The sequence below is a fragment of the Artemia franciscana genome, chromosome 3, assembly GCF_032884065.1.
Source record: "Artemia franciscana chromosome 3, ASM3288406v1, whole genome shotgun sequence".
NCBI lineage: Eukaryota > Metazoa > Arthropoda > Branchiopoda > Anostraca > Artemiidae > Artemia > Artemia franciscana.
The window spans coordinates 36,923,194-36,943,952 of NC_088865.1; the positions used below are offsets into that span (position 1 = coordinate 36,923,194).

A 20,759-nucleotide genomic window follows, 5' to 3' on the forward strand; every position below is an offset into this window, starting at 1 on the left:
CTTCTATTGTTAGCTCGGTTTTTTTCAAAAATAGGGCTCCTTTCAAGAGCAAATCTAGGATTTTTATTCGGGGTAGGGGTACAAAAACGCATAAATCTGTTGCGTTGAGCAACATTACCCGATAACCCCATGTTATAACATTACCGCCTAATTGTTACCCATTTTCTTTAACACAATTAACCAAATTTAAGCAGTAATGAAGTTTTTCAACCGCAAGGTTTGGGTATTTTCAGTCGGGTAAGTCCAGCATTCGACTGTCACACTCAGCAGACGTCATAAAAATGACAATAATTGAAAAGCAATGGAAAGGGTAAAGCTGTGTTGACCACATACAATAATGTAGTTTTGACTTTTGATAAATAATCTAATAAATTCAGTTTAATACGCATATCAATTCTTGAGAAACGCTCTTTTAAAAATCTACATCGTCCTAGCTTACCTGGAAGTGCCTAAAGTAGCGAAACTTGGACAGACCGACAGACAGACAGAAGGATAGACCGACAGAATTTGCGATCGCTATATGTCACTTGGGTAATACCAAGTGCCATAAAATGGATGATCATACCCGTGTACAACATTATGTTTCTGAATAATACCCCTCTGATAAACGAATAAAAAGGGATTTAAAGGGAATTGGAACTATATTGACAGAGGTTTAATTTGACATAAGGGAAGGGGGCTCCAGACCTCAGTTTGCCCCCCCCCCCCAGCTGAAATTTACTTTCTTCAAAAATCCTGTCAAAACTAAGATAAGCCTACATAATTCAAGCATCCAAAGAAACGGATCAGTTTTTTTAAGTGTTGCGAGAGCAACACTTTGGTTTTGTCCCGTTTTTTTTTCTATACCGCCGATGTCGGCTTGTTCCTGGAAGCTGGTAAGGGTCTATCCTGTGCAGTTTTTACGGAAAGTGTGGACTTCAGGCCGGATTGATGAATATGGCATTACATTTTGGAAAGCCCCACAGAAATATTGCCTGGGGCCAAAAAGGATGGTTTTTGCTTGTCTACGAGCCAGAGCCTGTGGTGTTCGAAGTGAAGTGGAGTTATGTAGCCTATGTCAGAGAGGAGTATGTAAAATTGTGCAGCCAAGCTTTCGTTTCATCAAACCATATTTCTGCTTTCGAGTGGAAAGCTCCGATCTAGCAGGCAAGCAGGCAGGCACCCCTTTCAAATTGAAGATGGACTAAAATCTATAAGTGTTAAATATGTGCGGCAGTTACCCGGCCCCACAGCCAATATATCTTCTTTGTGTGATAAATAGAAAAATTACAGAAGCAAAAAAGCGGCATTTTCCCACGGGTCCGAAAATGCTGCCGTGATTTTGGCTGGGTTTATCATTTGTTTTTTCGGATTTGGTATTGAGGTAGAGAAATGTTATCAGATGTACCTCTTAAACTTTAGAGTTTTGTCATTGCTAAAGAAATTGGAGCTTATGCCTTTGCTCCTTTCTAAGTGGTGACGTTAGAAAGTTGGCCTAAGGCAAAAAAAATCAACTTTTGAACTAAGACAGCTAGAATTTTTTCGACGGCAATCGATAGCTCTTGATGAGCTGATCAAAGAATATGTCATCTATTTTTTGGTATAAAACTTCCTTCATGAAATATACTAGTTTGAAAGTTTCAAGGGCTTGACAACTTCAGTAGTAGGGTACACACTGAAACCAAAAATAGGCCGATATCAATTCTGAGACATGTAGGGGACTTGTAAGTAAATGTCCTCTGTTAGCTCATAATTATCTTCGGCAGTGAGGGGTTTACAAATTTTTCTATTTGGTGTACCTATTATTTGTTTCCAGTGTATTTGATGGTAAGACCGAGTTAGTTCCAGTGGTAAGACATGTAAGGGACTTGTAAGTAATAATTGTCTGTTAGGCTACAATCATCTTTAGTGAAGAGGGGTTTGTAACTTTTGCTAGTTATTGTAGCCTACCCATACTCACTGTAACCTAGAATTAAGTGTTTACGCAACGGGTACAAACGATAACGTAAAACAACGAGGCAGTTTCGTAATAATTAATATAGTGTCATCTATGGTATTTTGATCCTGAAAAGTTACAGATAGCTTTATAATACCAACTGGATAAAATAAGATATTGTTCTAAGCTTTCATCCGTCACGAAGTCTACGATTGAAAAGGATAAAGTTCAACTGGCTGCAAAGTCAATTTAGTCCCTTCTTTCGATATTCTTTTGTTATTGTTGTTTTTTCAACGCTGAGGAATAGCCTTTGATCATGTGATTACTGATCGTGTTCTTCTTTGAACATAACGTTTTAAAAGCTTCGATAGGCTGACAACTTAAGCGTTTAACCGATAGCAAAGAAACAAAACAGAAGTGTTGCTCTCGCAACACTTCAGCGTTTAACCGACAGCAAAGAAACAAAACCAAAGTGTTGCTCTCGCAACACTTTATTCGGCGAAGCCGGACAAAGGTTGCCGCAACACTTCATGTTGCTCAGGCACCGTAGGTCTAATTTTCACTTGATTTGGGAAAATTGGCTCCAACTTTGGCCCCCCTCCAGGATTTTGACGTAATTACGCCACTGTTTATCGGTGGGGGGAAAGATTGAAACTCTGAATAGAACGGCTTGGACGAGGAGTGTGCGCATCAATATTGGCATCGTACGGCATGGTGCCGCAATGAGTTGTTAGCTGTAGCAGATAAAATAATCCTTTGCTTTTTTTAAAATCTTGCTAATTTTTTAGTAAATCGTTTTTTCTTCTTTCCACGTGTAATGCGTAACAAGTTAGCTACGATAATTCAAAAGGTGTGAGAGCACATTTATGTGAAAACTAGATTTACAGTCCCATCCCTTGGAACTAATCTAGTTTCATCCTTTCGTCCAAACACTGTTCTCCTTTCTTATCTAGCTCTGAAAATATTCAGAGGTTTCTGTTTTTCATAAATACGTTATACCTGTCTTCTTGCTCACAGACATAGTTGGAAATTGGAGCATCTGGTATCGGAATTGTCTTTGTTGTATCTTCTAGGCCAAAAAAAATCTCCTGTAGAAACTGATGATCCTTTTCTCAGACTTTTTCTCAGAGATGGCCTTGAATTTCATATTTCATTAGTTTCATCAATTCGTTGCGGTAGTTATTTCTATTAGGGAGTTATATTACTGCTACACATAATCATAGCACTAGGCCACTTGAGGCCAACACATCTGTTCACGCTCATCCTCTATTACACTCTGTTCGGTCTTTGTTCCTTCTCAAGAAGCTCCTAATTCCTTTACCTCTATCTTCATGACCTCTTTCCACCCCAATTAGGGACGTCCTGTTTTTATTTCACCCCAGTTGGAACGCCAGAAGCACAATTGTTGGCAACGCATCATCCTCCGTACGTAATATTTTGGCTTACTTCGCTCAGCCAGGTGAATCGACAGAAAAAGCTGGATAAAGAAGTTTTTTTATAGACTCTTTTGCAAAAGTCTTAGTTCATTCATTTAGATTGTGTTCTAAAATACACTTAGGTTATGTTTTGATAGAAGATGGTACGTTCTACAAGTAAAAAAAAACAAAAAAAAACAAACGACGTCGCTATGCAAATTCTGGCATGTGTGTGCTTGAAAACAAAATTTGAAGAAGTCTTCCTAGAAAATATCGGGAAAAATGACTCCTTTGGATATCTTTTTAAAAGAAAGATTTTTGAAAGCATTTTATTGTACTGGTGCACAAACAACTGTTTTTTATTCCAAATTCATGAGGCCTTTAAACAATTAAGTAATATATAAATTAAATATCTGATATACCGCCGGTCTTTTACATCGCTTTATCAAGAAGTTTCAGGTGACTGCTCATTTTATTTGAAGTAGTTGACAGTAATTTTCTAAATTTTGTTTTATCATAACCATGAAAAGGGGGATGAACCTTAGCTTATCACATTGACAGTCATTCATCAATGTGATACTCAAACAAGTACCTTAACTATTCTTTGACAATTCTTATGGAAAACATCTAACATATCTACCTTACCTCAGCATCGCCACATATTCTTACCAGACGCTACTGTGAATACCTGAATTATGTCAAAGCTGGAATTAGATCAGTGAAATTCAAGACAAATCAATATCGAAACTCGATCGCTTCTTATTTTGTGGAAGTGTATAATAAATCAAAGATTGATATATGTAGGATATATGTTTGTTTTGGTCTTTTTTCTTTGTTTTGTCTTTCACCATGTAATTTATCCTTTCGAAGCACACATGTTTCAGAGCAATAATTGATTGCTATCATTACCATGGGTTCAAATATCATAATCTTAGTTCTAACACTTATTTCCTTTTCTTCCAAGCTTTTATCAACTTTGAAAAAAGACCCTGCATCTTTACTATTCCACTTTTTCAGTCCCCACCGCATGCGACATTCACAGTAATACTTCTTAGGTAAGTATAGCTATCCTTTTGGTCAATTTCTGCGTTACCTTACGTCACCTCTTTATCTACATTTACTCCTATTTCGGACGATTTACCCTTCTTAAAATTAACATCCTTTTGCTAACATTTTCATCTAGAACACTAAAATTCCCTGTGCAAACTAAGTCTAGGAGGGTATTATTTTTGTATCTAGTACCAAGTCTTCTCACAGTCTTTGCCATGTTCCTTAAAACAAACTTGTTCACTGTAAGAAGGAATAAGGCACAGCCCTACTCAACTCCTGACACCACACATGCACTTGGATGCAAAAAAGAAGCAGGGAATGTGGATTTGACCCAACTAAAGATCTGTGCCAATTGTGGCTTTCCCCTCTGTCCTCCCCCCATCATCGCCAAGCCTGATAATGTTGGAATATAATTCTACAACTTACAGCAAATGAAGGGAGGTCATTTTTATTATGGAGGGGACCATTTCTTTAGTTGAATACCGGCTTCACATAAGTTGTATCGTTCCTCCTCATAACAGAAAAACAATATTCACCACCTATAATCCTCCCTTCCCAATGCAGAAAAAGAATCTTCACCGCCTATATGCTCCTTCTCAATACCTGAAAAATGATCTCAACCACTCATATTATTCTTCCCCATGCCAGAAAATAATCTTCCTTACCCATATCCATTTTCCCCATGCCGGAAAAACAATCTTCGCCACTCATATCCTCCCTCCCCATGCCAAAAAAAATATTCTTCATCATCAATTAACCAGTTTACACGCTTAAGCTCTGTAACATGAGTCCTCAAGTTGTAACATGAATTGTGATCAAACATAAAGTTCGTCCTCATGTCCAGATTGTGTATTTTGACCTTATCTGTGAATTAGTAAACGAAGATTAAGTAACGAGTTATAATGGTGGTGAAAAAAGGGTGACTATTAATATAAATTCGTATGGTGATGCTGAGCTAGAATAGAAGCAATTGGCTTATGAATAGGTTGTTAATAAAGATGGCCCCAAGTGGACCAGCTGGGATGGGGAAGGAAGGGCATGTTCCCCTTCAATTACCAAAATTAACAGAAAGAATTTGTTTGGTAAAATAACACGCTCCGTATTCGACTGCCATTGGATAGTGTGTATGCAACATTCGTCATCCCTGTATTTATATAATCGATTGGTGCCAAAACTCTAAGAATAGCTGGGGTGAGAATAGATGAAGTATACGAAATATTTTTTTTTTAATAGTGATGTACAGAAAACGTCAGATAACTAACCTTACCACCTCCCGCGGTTTTCTTTATAACAAAAAGAAAAACTACGAAATCCAAATCACATTTAATAAATAGTTAAAATTCAAACAAAATTCAAAATGAAAATACTCCTATGAAAGATCTCAAGAAGTTAAAACACTCATTGCCACCAAGTAAATAATCAATTACGAGCATAAAATTCACTGGGATGCAAATTACACAAATTGACATAAAACTTTTGATTGAGGCTCTATGATGCCACAAGATTTTGATTCTTTGGATGCTGGTCTAACGTACCAACAAGACTAATATACAATTACGTAGATATTTAAGTATAATAGAAAGGCATAAACATTCATATTCCACTAATTGCAACTGATAAGAACGAAAACTTAAATTCGTCCTAGGGTAAAAATAACAACGCCATCTAACTGCTTTGGTTCAAAATACAGTTTGTAAACGAAGAAATGTTCTTTTCCATTTTCTATTTTTAAGCCTCCAAGACAGTGTTGAAATAATGGAACTGGTTACAATCCCTTCTCCTGGGTGTGTTCCTGCATCACTCGATCCAGCATGCATAAATTAGGGCGAAAGGGTACCCATGACCAGTGAGGTACACAGAAGGAAGGTATTGGGACCTACTCCCCCCCTCCAATCCAATTTTTCTATTTCTTGGCACTTCTTATTCAAACTATCAAAGAATACTTTTGTTTTTTGCCCTTGATAAAACCTAATTTAAAATATTAATTGTTTTCCTTTTTTCTATTTTTGCTTTGCTTTTAGCTGAAGATATAAGAAGAACGTAGTTTTGCCCAGAATTTTGCTACTTGGGCGCACAGTTTTGTGCGCCCAAATTTACAAAGAAGGATACTTTTGCCAAAAGGGTGCGGTGAGTTATGTTTGTATAAATTCTTTAGCTAGTCTATACTCTGCGTCCAAATAAGCCTTTGGGGGGAATAGTATAGAGTATTATTGTATGTATACTTCATCACGAACAAATTTTACCTTATATCTGACTATTTTATAATGAATGCCGAACAGTTTTAAAACAAAACAAATCTACCCAGTTTCAGACGAAGTCGAGGCTGGATCCAATAAACTTGGAAATTTTAATAACATCCATGTTATTCCAAATTATAGTTAGGATGGTTTGGATTTATCTAAATCTACTGTGCAACGCTGCAATGTCAGAGACATTGTTGGCTTTTAAATCCGATTAAAATCATGTCAAAGGCCTAGTTTCTTGTCTTATCAGTTCCCCGTTTTGTTTGTGTTCTGGTATAGGCTTTTGACCGACCTATTCAAAAGAGCGGTTTCTTCGGAATCATTCTAATGCAGCTTTCGTATGACTTGATACATTTTGAAAGTTCCGAAGGCCACTAGTTCACTCAAGGCTGTATCCATGGTCAATCCCCCCCCCCCCGAAATTTTTGTTAGACTCGTAAAACGTAACAAAAATACATATAAACATGTTTTTACACGTTTTTTTTTTCAAAATATAAATAAAAAACCCTGGATACGGCCCTCAATCTACAGCTGTTAAAAATGAGCCAAATTACAAATGCTTAGGACCACCTTCTACATGTTAAGAACAAACAGTTTTTTATTGAAATTTTTCCTAAGATTTAAACAGAAATTTCATCTTCTTCCGTTTAAATTACTAAGGAGATCAAAATAAAAACAAAAGTTTCTTTTTGAATCCATATTAATTCTATTCAAAGCCGCGATTTTTTTTTTAAATTGTCTAAAAATTGTGAAATTTTAAGCTATTTGGTACAATATGTTGTTAACACATTTTTTGCTGATTTTCTCATATGTTCTTCCTTTTTAAATTTGGTGCCTGCTACTAGTATCATATTTTATCCCAAATTTACATAACTTTTAAAAAAATATAGAATTTTGTAAGTTTCAACTCTACCAATTCAAACAATCAGATTTAATTTTCATTGTCATTGGAACTTTCAGCTTTAGGTTTATTTTGCAATAGTAGCAATTTGGATCATTACAATTATAATTGTTTTTGAAAGTCATTCAACCATATACAATTACATAACAATGAAAAAAAAAAACATATACAATACATATAAACAGCCCTGAATACAAAAATATTTCTAAAATTCTTCTTTCTCTACTATTGTTTCTTTAAACATAAAATAATCAAAAGCTAAAAATTGGAGAGATTACCCCTCCCCCAATTGACGTCCCTGCTTCTGACTATTCCTACCCATTTAACTTAGTTTTTGTGTAAAAATGCTATTAGAAATTATAAGATAAAATAATTATAATTTTTTATTTATACATTGTCTAAATAAAAAAAATATTATTATAACTATTTCTTTTTTAATTTCACTTATATTTCTTAAGATTCCTATGAATTCTTCAACTTCATTTGCTAATGTTTGTTACTTTTTTTTTACCACAAGCCTTCGGGTTTTTTCGCAGTGAACATCATATAACACAAACAACAATGTTGCCGCATTTCATCTGAGAAAAAAACAACAACAATTGCCGATCTAAATCTCCCCACAAACTTTAGACTAAAATAAATAATAATATAAAATAATAATAAATTACTCCGAAGAATAAAGCGTATCAATTAAACAAAAATACAATGCTGTGTTTGACACATTAAATAGCAATAGAAATTAACAATCTTCCATCAAAAACTTCGAAATTTCCAAATATTATACACTTCGTTCAACACTTTCTTCAACAAAAATTTAACAGTTCGCAAGATTTCAAACTCCATCATAGCACTACGATAAATCCAAAAATGCTGGTAACAGCTAGCCTTAGTTTACCTTTCACTCACCAGGAACTATAAGAGAGATAAATATTCAGAGACGGAGTGATTTTCGTCACCTTTTTGAGATTCCTTTCCTAGCCAAAAGGTGGCGTAATTTTTGAAGATTAGTCCTAGTTATTTGGTCATCTGGTTTCAAGCGCAGAGCTTCTAAATAGCTTTTCTCAGCTTCAGTTAATTGCCCATTTACGTGTAGCATGGCTCCAAGATTCATATGACTGGTAGCCTCCTGCAAAAAAAAAGTATAAAACACAGGAAGTGATATATATATTTATTTGGGAGTGGGGCTAAAGAGAAGTCTAACTTGTTAAAACACCAAAATAATTAAAATAATTAAACCTTAAAATTGAACTCGGATTAGGCTGAGCATATTGTCACTATTATGATAATTTTATCGAAGTTCATTCAGCCATATACAAAAACTTAACGAAAATACAATATGAATCTAACCATGTAGCATAGCAAGTTCAGGTTTTATTGATCAATTCAGTCTGAGTTCTCTTATCTTATTTGGTTTTCAGGATCAGTGGCAAAAATTCTCGAAAATTCAGAACATGGGAGCTACAAATCTTATTTTAATTTAGGGAAGGGCAAATTTTTCATTTTTTTAAAATTTCCAATGAACACATCACAAAGGGGCATTTTTCAACAAAAATACCCAAAAAAGGTATTTAATCAAATCTTAGGAGAGGGATCTAGGAAGGCACATTTCCACTGCCCCTCCCCCTCACTCCTCGCTCATATTGAAGCCACTGCTTAGAATGTTTAGAAGTTATCTGCTTTTCAGAAATCCTCTTTTCGTACTCAGATATAATCAGTACTCAGATACAAGCTTCTGAAATAAAAAATTATTTATGATACAACATGTCTGCCTAAAATAAAATTCTCTGTAAAAACAAATAGTCCTTAATAATTTCAAAGAAATCCGAATTTTTTCTCTACACTTTAAAATTAATAAAGCAGTTGAAGGCTTCTGAAACACTGCATTGGAAACAAAATTAAGAGATCTAATGAAAAAAATTAGAGCAAATACTTAGGAGACTTAAAGCAGCTAGAAGTGAACGAAATGAAAGGAACTTCTTTTTTAAGAGCCTGGTATGAAAACGCCTTTAGGATTTGGGACTTCTCATTTCTACTTCTTTCTATTTTAGTAAGACATTGTTACTCTGTTGAAAACTAAGCACTATCTAGCACCTGTATAAGGATTGGTTACTAAATAGATGTCGTAATTTTAAGCCTGTTTCCGTAGTCCCTATTTTTTAGTTCACGGAAACGGAATTATTAACTAACAAAAAAATCCACTAGTTAAACACGGTAATGATTGTATTAATTGGGTGAAAAACTTAAATATGGGACCTTCAAATGGAGCTAAAAACATATGCGTCTAATGGCACAATGGATTAACCTCCCTAGGTTTTGAAAAATATTTTTTTTTTGGTATTTTCATTGAAAAATTACTTTTGGTATTTTTATTTTAATAAATCCAAAAATTAAAAAAATAGTCCCTCCTAAATTTTCAAGAACTGGTACCGCGATCGACCTCTGCTTGGATATACGTGGCCCAAGGTTTAATCCCAGCTTCCACAGGGCTAACTACCTTAGTATACGTCGTAAGATACGTTGTTAATTCTTGGACTAGAGGTTAGTCTGGATTAGAGGTTATTTATCTTCAAAATGTGACTCCGTGACACTCTACTACATGTATAAAATAAGGCACTATGTAGAACCCATGGATATGGAAACTGGTCCCAATAGTCCCAATTAGGAAACAAGGTAAACCATCGGATAAATAATTTCTTACAGACAGATCTCGTTCCTACTAGTTTTCAGGAAATGGCTTGAAAAGAAGCCATTCGACGTTCTACAGTTGATCCTATATTTTCATACATTTGGCGTACTTCTGGTGTTTTTTTGAGGCTGTCAACGTTGAGGGGTACCAGCCACAAAAACTGGGTGTAAGATTTGGGCAAGATCAAACACAAATGAAAATACACCTTCAAGGAAATAGATTCAGATTTGGCATGCTCAATTTGTTTTTAATAAAATTCAGCATATAAATTTTGAAACTTTTTGTTTTATTTCTAATAGCGAAATAGTTACAATTACCGAAATATGAAAGCACTCGGCGAAATAGTTCTGAAAACCACCAACAAACTAGAGCTCCGACCATTTTAAGCTTCAAAAAAAAGATCGTTTAAGTGAACTTTACGCTCAGGAATAGTTTCGACATTATTTTACAAAGGATTTCCAATTGCTCAAAGGTTTTCTCAAGCAATTTATTTAAGTTTTCATCAGTAAGAAAATATATATAACGCGTGGGAAGTTTTATTTTTAGATATTTTTTTTCAATTTAATTTTTTAATTTTAAACGGACACGTCACCGTTTAATGATTTTTTCCAAATACATAAATAATTAATGAGATATAAAAAGCAGCTGTATTTTTATTTCATTTATTTTCCGGTGGGTAGCTTCAGCAAAAGTAGCTTTACTAACAAGTTGAACTCATTTTGTTATTTAGTTATAGTTACTTATTTCAAGAATATAGAGCAAATATAACACCAATGCAATCGTCAATGCAATGCTCGTCAAGCAGTCGTCAAGCGTGGTAACGAACTGTAGTAAGGAGCGATCGGGCTCAATAGTAACCGAAACCCTAAAAAACGGAATTTTGATACGGATAGTTAAATGTATAATGCTGATTTTAAATGTATAAGTTTCATCAAGTTTAGTTTTACCCATTAAAAGTTACGAGCCTGAGAAAGTTTGCCTTATTTTAGAAAATAGGGGGAAACACCCCTTAAAAGTAATACAATCTTAACGAAAATCACGCCACCAGATTCAGCATATCAGAGAACCCTAATGTAGAAGTTCCAATCTCATATCTACAAAAATGTGGAATTTGTATTTTTTGCCAGAAGAAAGATCAAAGGATGAGTGTTTTTTTTTTTTTTTTTTTTTTTTTTTTTTTTTTTTTTTTTTTTTTTTTTTTTTTTTTTTTTTTTTTTTTTTAGAGCAAACGCACCGCATAAAGAGCGGTGCGTTGAGGAGGAAAATCCCTTTCCATATACGGAGTAATTTCTGTTCATTTTAAGTTTTAATTTCGGTTAAAAAAAACTTGTTTTTTTTTCTATTTAATCAGGAAAAGAGAGCAAGTTCAAGACTATTGCTGTTTTTTTTTGTGGAACATCTGTCAATATCATATTCGTCACAAAATAAAGAACTTTCTACTAATTGAGGAGTTACACACTTCTAAAAATAGCGTAGGCGAGGTTGCGTATACCATAGGTGGCGGGAGTCTGCCATATGCGACTTGAAGTGTGCCATAAGGAGTGTAGAAATATTGTGATGTGGCAAAAGTTTGCCATTCATGGCAGCACATGTGGCGCTCTGAGACATAAACTAGGAGATTGATATTGGGCAGCCCCAGTTCTTGTTTTTTGCTAAATTAGATCATCTTTTTGCTTGTAAATGAAGCAAAAACAGAACTATATTTGAGGAAGATACTCAGTTTAAATTTCTTAAATTAAGAGCAATTGTACACATTTTCAAACAGATCCAATATTCAAGGGGCAAGAGTGGAATTTTGTAAGAAGTGGATGGCATTTCTTCAAAAAATGCATGTTATTAGAACAAAACATCCAGAAAATAGCACTTTTTTTCACGTTACTTTTCTGAGGCAGGATACTTCGAGGGTCTTCAGGATTCATTTATCTTTTGTGCACCTATGACAACATGAATAAATTTTAAAGGGATTTCTGTTTGCAACTTATTTGGAACGGTATGTGAAAATGTTTCTAGATTGTTTTGATTTTTTAGTCTCGATAACATAAATGGTAATTGATCTATCGTTTACTCCCCCCCCCCCCACGTTGTAAATACTAACTCTTGTTTGCTATTGCTGGTAAAAAATTTCTTTTCTAAACTATATCTCCAACTATCGAAGTCAACCCACGAGGCTCGAAAAAAAAGTTCGGCCGTGTTTATCAGCTTGTCTGGTTCTAAATTAGTACCTAGATAATAAATCGTAGAACATTTTTTAAGAAACCAAGTCAAATAGATAGGCTATGGGTACTCTAGACATGAACGTAGGGGTCCAAAAACCTTCACAAGGGGGCAGAGTCAGACAAACCTGAGGAGTAATATTAGGCACAGATCTAGAAGATCTTTTGCGTTTTAGTCCAAATATTTTTCTTTCCAAATTTTTCTAGACGATTTCTATAATACCTAAGGGGGAAATTCTACCCCACTATCCTGATACACAAAAATGGGGAAACTTACATTAGGTCTCAGTTGAACGGCTTGTCGATAGAAATGCTCAGCCTCTTTGTTTCTACCAGCCTGTCGAAGCGTATTTGCAGCGTTAAATACTGTTTCATATTCAGATGGGGCTAATTGAGCTGCTATTATGTAGAGTTCAGCAGCTTCTGGATGTCTATCTGTTTCGCTTAGGAACTGACCTGAAAAAATTGGAAGTCATTGGTTATAATCGTTTCTTTTTTGAAAAGAATTCTGAAAAGACGAAGTTCTCTGGGTCTGTAGTTATTAGAAAAACCAGCACTTTACAGAAAACACAAATCCGACGTAAACAGGACCAGGAGCAGAAAAATATTTAAGTTGTCTGGATGAAATAAAAAACTAATTTACAAAGCTCTTGATAGACTTTGGCCGGCCACACACTTAATAAACGTAGTATACAACTTTAACTCTACAAAACTCAAGCAAGTTAGGTTTTCAGCAAAGCGATAGTTTTAGGAATTCTACAAACACGGAAAAATATCAAGGTTAGATTCCAATGATGCAGCTTTTACATCTTTCCGACACCATTTTTGGGAATTTTCAGGCTCTTTTTAAAGCGGTTTCAGGCCCTTTTTCGAAATTTCCATAAGTTCGTTTTCAAAATACTTCTTACTACTAAGATTAATCAGAATTACAGTTACTATTACTGAGCCAGCTAGAAATGGAAATGTTTTCTCAATGGACAGTTTTTATTTCAAAACGCATTTTTTTAATTTTGGCTACTGTGAGCCGTGGTTCGCTCTTTACTAGAATGTAGCTATCGATGCGACCATGATTTGGAACCCAGACAATCTTCTTACAGATGACATTTTTCGGACTCGCGTTCGAGCAAACAGTACCGTTCAGTAACAAACTGAAGTCAGGCCAGAAAATTTGAAGTTCCTAAAGTCAACTAAGATTAAAAGGATCTTTTAGCAACAATATTGTACAACTAGTAAATAATCACATAGCTAATTTTCATTAGCAAGTATGGCAACTTTTTGGTAAGAAGTGAAAATATCAATGCAAATTAAAATTAAATAACACGAAATTTGTCAATTGCATTTTAATGTCGCTACACACGTATTTAACAGAGGTATGGGACGGTTATCGGCGCCTGGGGCGATTTTAATTTCTTCACCCCCCCCCCTCTTAACAAAACAAGTTGACCTATCTTTCATGAAATATATGTTATATGTCAAATCTCCGAAATTTATTTTAAAGTATTTATTTAATTCTAAATGGGGTTTTGACAGATGCTTTGCTCGGGGATAAGAGTGCCCCTTGCTTCCCCCTAGCTTTCCTGAAATAGTGTTTTCTTTTTTTATTGTTATTATTATTATTCCTTCGGTGCAAAAATTAACTAATCTGTGTGCGGTTTTGGACAGCTATCTAATGTATACCAGTTGCAAAAGCTACGAACCCCCTACGTACGTAACATCCTACTTCGATAGCTTTCATGTAAAAAGAACTTGGATCTGTCGCGGAAACCTGAAATTTTCATTGAATTTTTCTTCGTTCAATAATAATAATTAGACGGGCCACATCCCGCTACGGCAATAAATAACGTCCGACTAAGAATACCCCGGGTTTTGACAGGTTGGGTGCCATTTCAAGCCGAGATCTCCCGAACCTATATGATCAGAACCCATACAGACAGACCACCTATTGTACAGCCTGACAGATACTATTGCGACGTGAAAAGTTTTGGAACAGCTCTATTGCAACTGGAAAAAAGTAGTTTAATAAGCAGGTGGAAAGGTAGTCAAATTAAAAAAAGGATTTTAATAAAATAATAGTCTGATGTGAAATAAATTCTTGACAAACCGGAATGGCCACTACTCGTACCGAATTGTAAAACACTTTGTGCGTGTTATAATTTTTACTCAGGAAAAGAAAATCACAGATGGCCTAATGTTGACTTTTTTAAGGTTTACTTACACGATTTTTTTAAAATGTCGTCAAGAATAACATGTATTTTTGTAAATGCTAATGTGCCTAAAAAGCAAAAAAAAATGGGTAACGTCATTAACCAAAAAAAACGCTCAACTTGACATTCAAAAATAATAGCCATAACTGACGGGCATAGGTAGCTGTTTTTCCTAAGGGGTGATTTAGCACCCAGATGGGGGTAGACTTTCTGTTTTTTAAGTTTAATTTACACCAGCCTTTTAAGAACAGCAAATTTTCTTAAGGGGATACACCCTTCCCTGCGCGCTAAGCCCGAGTGGCCCATAAGATACGAAACATACGTAGGGGTAGTTGAAATGTTATTTTTTTTTTCTTCAGCTAAAACCCCAATGTCCAATTAAAAAAAGTCAACATACACTTGTTTATCTTGAATTCCCTTCCTTTTAAGCTGTCAAAAATCAAAAGAGTTCAAAACCAGCTTCAACTTTTATATTCAGCATCCATTTAAAGCCATTTTTGGCATTTTAATGTTTAAAGCGTTTTTCAAAAAATCAAAGCTCAAGCAAAAATAATATTTTGCTACAGGAGAAATTTTTTTACTAAAATTAAGGAAAACTGCATTTTCAATGCTCAAAATCTGTATTAATACGTACTTATTAAACAAGGTAACAAACTGAGATAGTGAAAAATACCATACCCTTAAAGAACATACCTACTAAATTAGAAAGCTCCAGTTAAATTAAGCACCCACCTTTCGTTTATCAAATAAATTTACATCCGGTAGTAATGTATGTTCAGCTCGACTGTTAATCCGCCACAAGTTAAGAGCATTGTTGCCAACGTGGTACAATCCTACCGTTTTTGGTGCTATTTAGAGGGTCTGGTATAATTCGGTACATTTTGAGATTTTTGGTGCAATAGAAACTTTTCGTAAAATTTGGTTTTACTTGCTTATTGCTGACTCGGACATCTGCTCAAGTTTATAGAAAATTTTCTTCTTGTTACTGCATTTTTTTAACCTGCTGTTCAAATCATATAAATTATTCTGTTGTGGTATAGTTTTGGTCTGAAAACTGATACATTTCATTTCAGAGCATTGGCAATGCTGGTTTACAGCCGTGATTCTGACACAAAAACAGAAAATACATACTTAAATTCCTAAGGCGGCTTAGTAGAAACGTCCATTGCATTTAACATTTTCCCCTTAATTCTTTTAAAACAGCACTGAACATGTGCCGAAAAAATTGTTTAAAATTCTCTAAGATCTTAGCTCTGTGACGTTCTATTTAAGGAAATACCAAAGGCGTTATTTCAAAACTACACAGCTAGTTTCTCAGTTGGTGTTATTACTGTTAATGACAACGTTAGGACAACTCTCAGAGCCTGGATGTAAATGCTCCACTCGGCGCCATGAAATCGGTCGCATAGGCGCGACTTGCACCGCTAATTGAGAAAATATCCTCAATTTGGATGTCTGTATGCGATTTTAGCGTGTGAGCATTTGTGCACGATATTCCGCGGTTTCTGCCTCCGGATAAACGAAATTTGATCAGCAAACTGAATTGCAGCATTATCGAGGTGGTAAACAATTTACAAGTAGTGTCATTCGATTTCCAGTTTAAAGATGTATGTTTTGAAGCAATAAAACAACGCAAGAAGTGATTTCAAAGAGGTAATAATGATGGGTAAAATGGTGTGAATAGACAATGTTGCAAGCTGACTATGTCTGAGATGCGGTTAGTATCAGGAGAATTGTTAAAAACTATTATATTTCGTGACTTGACTCAATAAATAGTTTTTGATCACTTTTTAGGAATTATAATTACTAAGAGAAAATAAAAGGTTTTATGGGCAGTGAACATTTAAAGTAGACTAGAAAACTTACTGCAACCCCAGGTCATCGCCGAAAACAAATTGCTGCAATTAGCATTATTCTCAATTGCTTCAATAAATAATATGTGTTGCCGTTATGTTTATTCAAGATTTTTGTTGTCCAATTTTGCAGCCATTAGATTTTGAATTAAATAATCACGTTCGTCTTCTGTGGTTGTTGTTGACAAAAAATACCCAGACAAGTTCGGCAGTGATTTTAGGGCGACATATGCCATTTTTGCAACTTTTCAGGAGAACAAAAAAAAAACGCAAAAAGTTTGTCGGCTGTGGTTGCTCTGAAGGATGAGGGTAATGGAGATCAAGGGAACGTGTTCTAAACCAAATTTCTAAGCTCTTTTCAGCGGTATAAATTAAATTCAAGTATTCCCAGAGAATTAAAAATTATTCCATTTTATGGCACATGCATCTTTTTCCTTGACAAAAAAGGAGACAAGTGACAGGTACCCATGTTATAGCTCCATAAGATAATCTTCTTCTGTCATTCTAAATTGCAACAAGAGCTGATAAAAAAAAAGAGACATAGCCAACACTATTTAGAGGCTTATATCTCTTTTTTATCTTTATAAAAGTACGAGATAGGATAATTCTGATTTTACCATTCGATTGCTGGTACTGAGTTTACCCACGACACATATATAACTCATTTTCGGCCAAAAAGGCTTATGTCATCCTTTTAATTATCACAGCCGAGTTACTAAAGAATAATTGAATTGTTTTGGTCTGTCTGTTTTTATAATCACTGGACAATAATCAGTGGCGTTATCATGTAAACTATTTTCTCTTAGATTTTTTACCCTCCTCCCTATAATAAGTATTTTGAAAAACACGTCTTTTGGGGATATTTCCACTGAAAAATGCATGCTTTGGTATTTTTATTGAAAAATTCAAAGAGCAAAAAATTACCTATTTTAGATTTAAAAAATACATTGTTCCCCCTCCTCAATTTTGCCAATTAACGACACGGAATAATTACCGAGTTTGGAAAAAAAATTCCTATGACAAGATAATATTCCTCCTGATTAAATTTAAGGTAGAACACATTTAGTATAATTTTATTTGTTGGATATCTTTGCTTTTTTTTTTTTTGTTGGCAAATCAAAGTTGTAGCAAAGGTTACGGGGTGTCCTTCATAGGTGTTGTGTAAACCCATGGAGTTATGTACGAAGTTGTTTCCTATATCACAGGTTTGGATGGAAGGCCAGTGATGGGCCTAATATCTGAAACAGAGTGAAGAAGGCAAGGTCGGAGGTGCAGGAGGCTGGGCATGTGTACGGAGTTAAGACCAAAAGCAACAGATGATAAGAAACTATTGATGGGTGTTCAGTAGGCCTTCTTTGTGTCTTTAGCACTTTTTTCCTGCTTCTTTTTTTGTCTATGTATCCTTGTCAAGGACATATGCAGGAGGGCATTTCTTGGGCCTTCCCAAATCCAAAATTTTCTTTACTTTCTGTGTATTTCTTATTCAAATTATCAGATAAAATTTATCGTTTTATTATCTCCCCTTCCCTGAATTTTTTTTATTATCCCCTTAAAAATTATTGCACACGTCTCTGATCCCTTTGTTCGGTTTTCTTCAGTGCCTAATGCCCCTTGGGCTATATTAAGCATAGTTTTGTAGTTATTCTATAATTTTAAGTTCAGCCAGATTTAACTTTTTCCCTATTAAAAACTTCAAAAATAATTATATCGTAGGGTTAAAAATAATTACATACAATGAAATTTCAGAAACATTTCAGCCATCCTACTGAAGAATCAAAATCACGGGACAGAATTTTTCCTTTCAAGCTTTATATCTCTACGCAAAATTTCAATTTTTTTAAGCGTTGGTTACACCCCCAGGAAAAGTACAAACTATTAAACCCATAAAAAAAAATCTTGCCTACATCCACAGTTTGTCGTATATACCTCCTTTTGCAAATCTTATCAATTAGTAATCCCCCCAGGCACTTGAGAATTCCCTCGCAAGATATTTCCAAATTTCTAAGACTTCCCATCAAAAATAATCCCCCTCTCATGCAAACTTAAGCTCTCACACTCACATCATGAATTCAAACAGTGAATTTCAGTTCAATATGGCTATCATTGCGTATTCGTGATTTTTTCATTTCTGTATTCATCAACATGTCACTTTTGGTAGCCAAATTACTTGAGTAGCCAAATGTCAAATAGAAAATTGCATGTTGGCAACTTCTTGTCACAGCGAGAGATCCTACTATTCATTTGTCTGAAATAGCCAGTAGTGCTCAATGGACTAAACCAACTCTCAGCGGGAAAGAAATCCTGTTCATGGGTTAAGTGACATTTACGATGTTATTTACATGAAGATTTCACATATTATTTTCATACTGCGGTACAGAGCCAAATAGACACTTCTCTGAAATATCTAGTTTGATAAAGATTATGTTGGTGAAGCAATTTCGGCTGCAGTAATTCAAAAGACATTTTGTAAATTAAAATATATCCAGTGGCGGCTCTGGACTCTTTTGCGCCTGGGGCAAAATCTAGATTAGCCCCCCCCCCCTGTCTCCCAAAAGTTTTCAGACCATATTTTAACAAAAATTTCATTTATAATAAAATTTTATATTTATTTAAATCGGAATTTTCGTACTTTAGCCCCTGCAAAATGACAAATTATCTCGTCTCAATTAATTGCTTCTAATTCTTCGCGTTTTATGTTTATTAACGCTCAATCATTTAGTCTTTTTTAGTTCATAGTCAATCTGAGGTACGTTAATATTAGTTTAAGTTTACTGAACGAACAATTAGTACTGGCTACCAATACTGCCATCGCTAAACTTTATACCCCTAAAATTTCTGCGCCCTGGGAAAGTGCTCTGTCCCCCTAAAACTGCCTTCGAATATATCGCACTCTCTGGACTGAGCAATTTTTTCGATTAGTTTGCACTGTATTCCCCTACCTTATCCAAAGGGTCACCCCCATGTGACGTACATTTCTGAGTGCCGCAGAGTTCCACCAGGCATGGCACAGTCCCTGCGACACTTGGTACGCCTGCACATGGGATTTTTGGAAGTCGGTAACTCTTGATCTTAGGCTGCACCGAAGCTTTCAAACCTGAATTCAAGGCTCGCCGTTTCATGGTCAAAAGTATAGAATTCTACAGCCCAGAAGAGTATGCTTGACTTGTGCACTAGCTGTTCTTCTTTGCTCTTCTCATGTTCTGTTATTATGTTCTCTAGTTGTTATGCTCTGCAACGCCAACCTAGAGCTTGTTACCCTAAATACGCCTCGGAGTAAACAGTAGCGTCAACTGGAGGGAGGTGCTCTACCTCCTAGATTTTTCGTCCCCCTAGATTTTGAAAAATACCTTTTTTGGGGTACTTCATTTAAAAATGCCTTTTTTGGCATACATTGGAATATTAATTAAAAACGAATTAGCCCTCTCCCTATACATTGAAACATAAATTTACCCCTCCTTAATTTTTGTAATTGAAGGCACTAGCAGTAAAGAAGGATCCTGTGATCCTGTTGAGTTGCTCCATATGATGGCTTTTTTAAAATCAATCCGTTAATTGTTTCGAATAAATACTCAACTAGTTGTAAATATATCCTTTTAGAATTCATATTTTTTAATTTAGAAGATTGTTGGTTACCATGGCCGATCTATCGCTTATCCTTATCATTTCATTTTGATCCCTTTAAAGGTAAATAAGTAAGATCTAATAATAGATCTTAGACGGAGAGGGAATTATCAACTATGTCCTTTACTCCTGATATACACAGTGGCGTCAATTGAAGAAGATTAGGTGGGGGGTTCAAAATCTATGGGGAGGACAAATTTTCTCACTTTTTTTATCTTTCCAGTGAAAATACCGAATATGGGATTTTTCGATGAAAAACACCTCGAAAAGGGTATTTTTCAAAACTTAGGGGGGGGCACACTCTCTCTTGACTTGCCCAAGTTGACACTACTGTATTTCTAGAAGGGAGTCAAGGGTTACCGCACACTACTTGTTGCACCTTAGACCATCCTAGCTGAGAGGATTGGTGCACTGGATCCAGGATCCTTTGTCCGAGAGGGCGAGGGTTCGAATCCTAGTGCACCCAATTATTTGGTTTGGGACGGAGGTCAGTGGCGTGACTCTCTAAGCTCAGCCAGTGTCGACCCAGCTCTAAATGGGCACCTGGAGAAACCTATGGAAGGTAAATAGGAAAGGTGTGCCAAAGCACAGGATGGTTGGCCCCCAGCCCCTCATAGCACTTCCTGGCTGAACGGCCAAGAAACGAAGATCAGCACCG

At 35.5% G+C, this 20,759-nt stretch overlaps 1 protein-coding gene across 1 annotated transcript in view; it reads right to left on the minus strand.

Annotated features, from left to right (window-relative positions):
- Positions 1–7,749: 7,749 nt before the first annotated feature.
- LOC136025244 (protein O-mannosyl-transferase TMTC2-like) overlaps positions 7,750–20,759 on the minus strand; it is a 117,059-nt gene continuing 104,049 nt past the window's right edge. The window contains exons 10-11 of the mRNA XM_065701077.1: positions 12,701–12,879; positions 7,750–8,650 (exon numbers count right to left, since the gene is read on the minus strand). Of these exons, the coding sequence (XP_065557149.1) occupies positions 8,477–8,650; positions 12,701–12,879 (353 nt within the window). The 3' untranslated portion in view covers positions 7,750–8,476. The remainder of the gene's footprint in view (positions 8,651–12,700; positions 12,880–20,759) is intronic.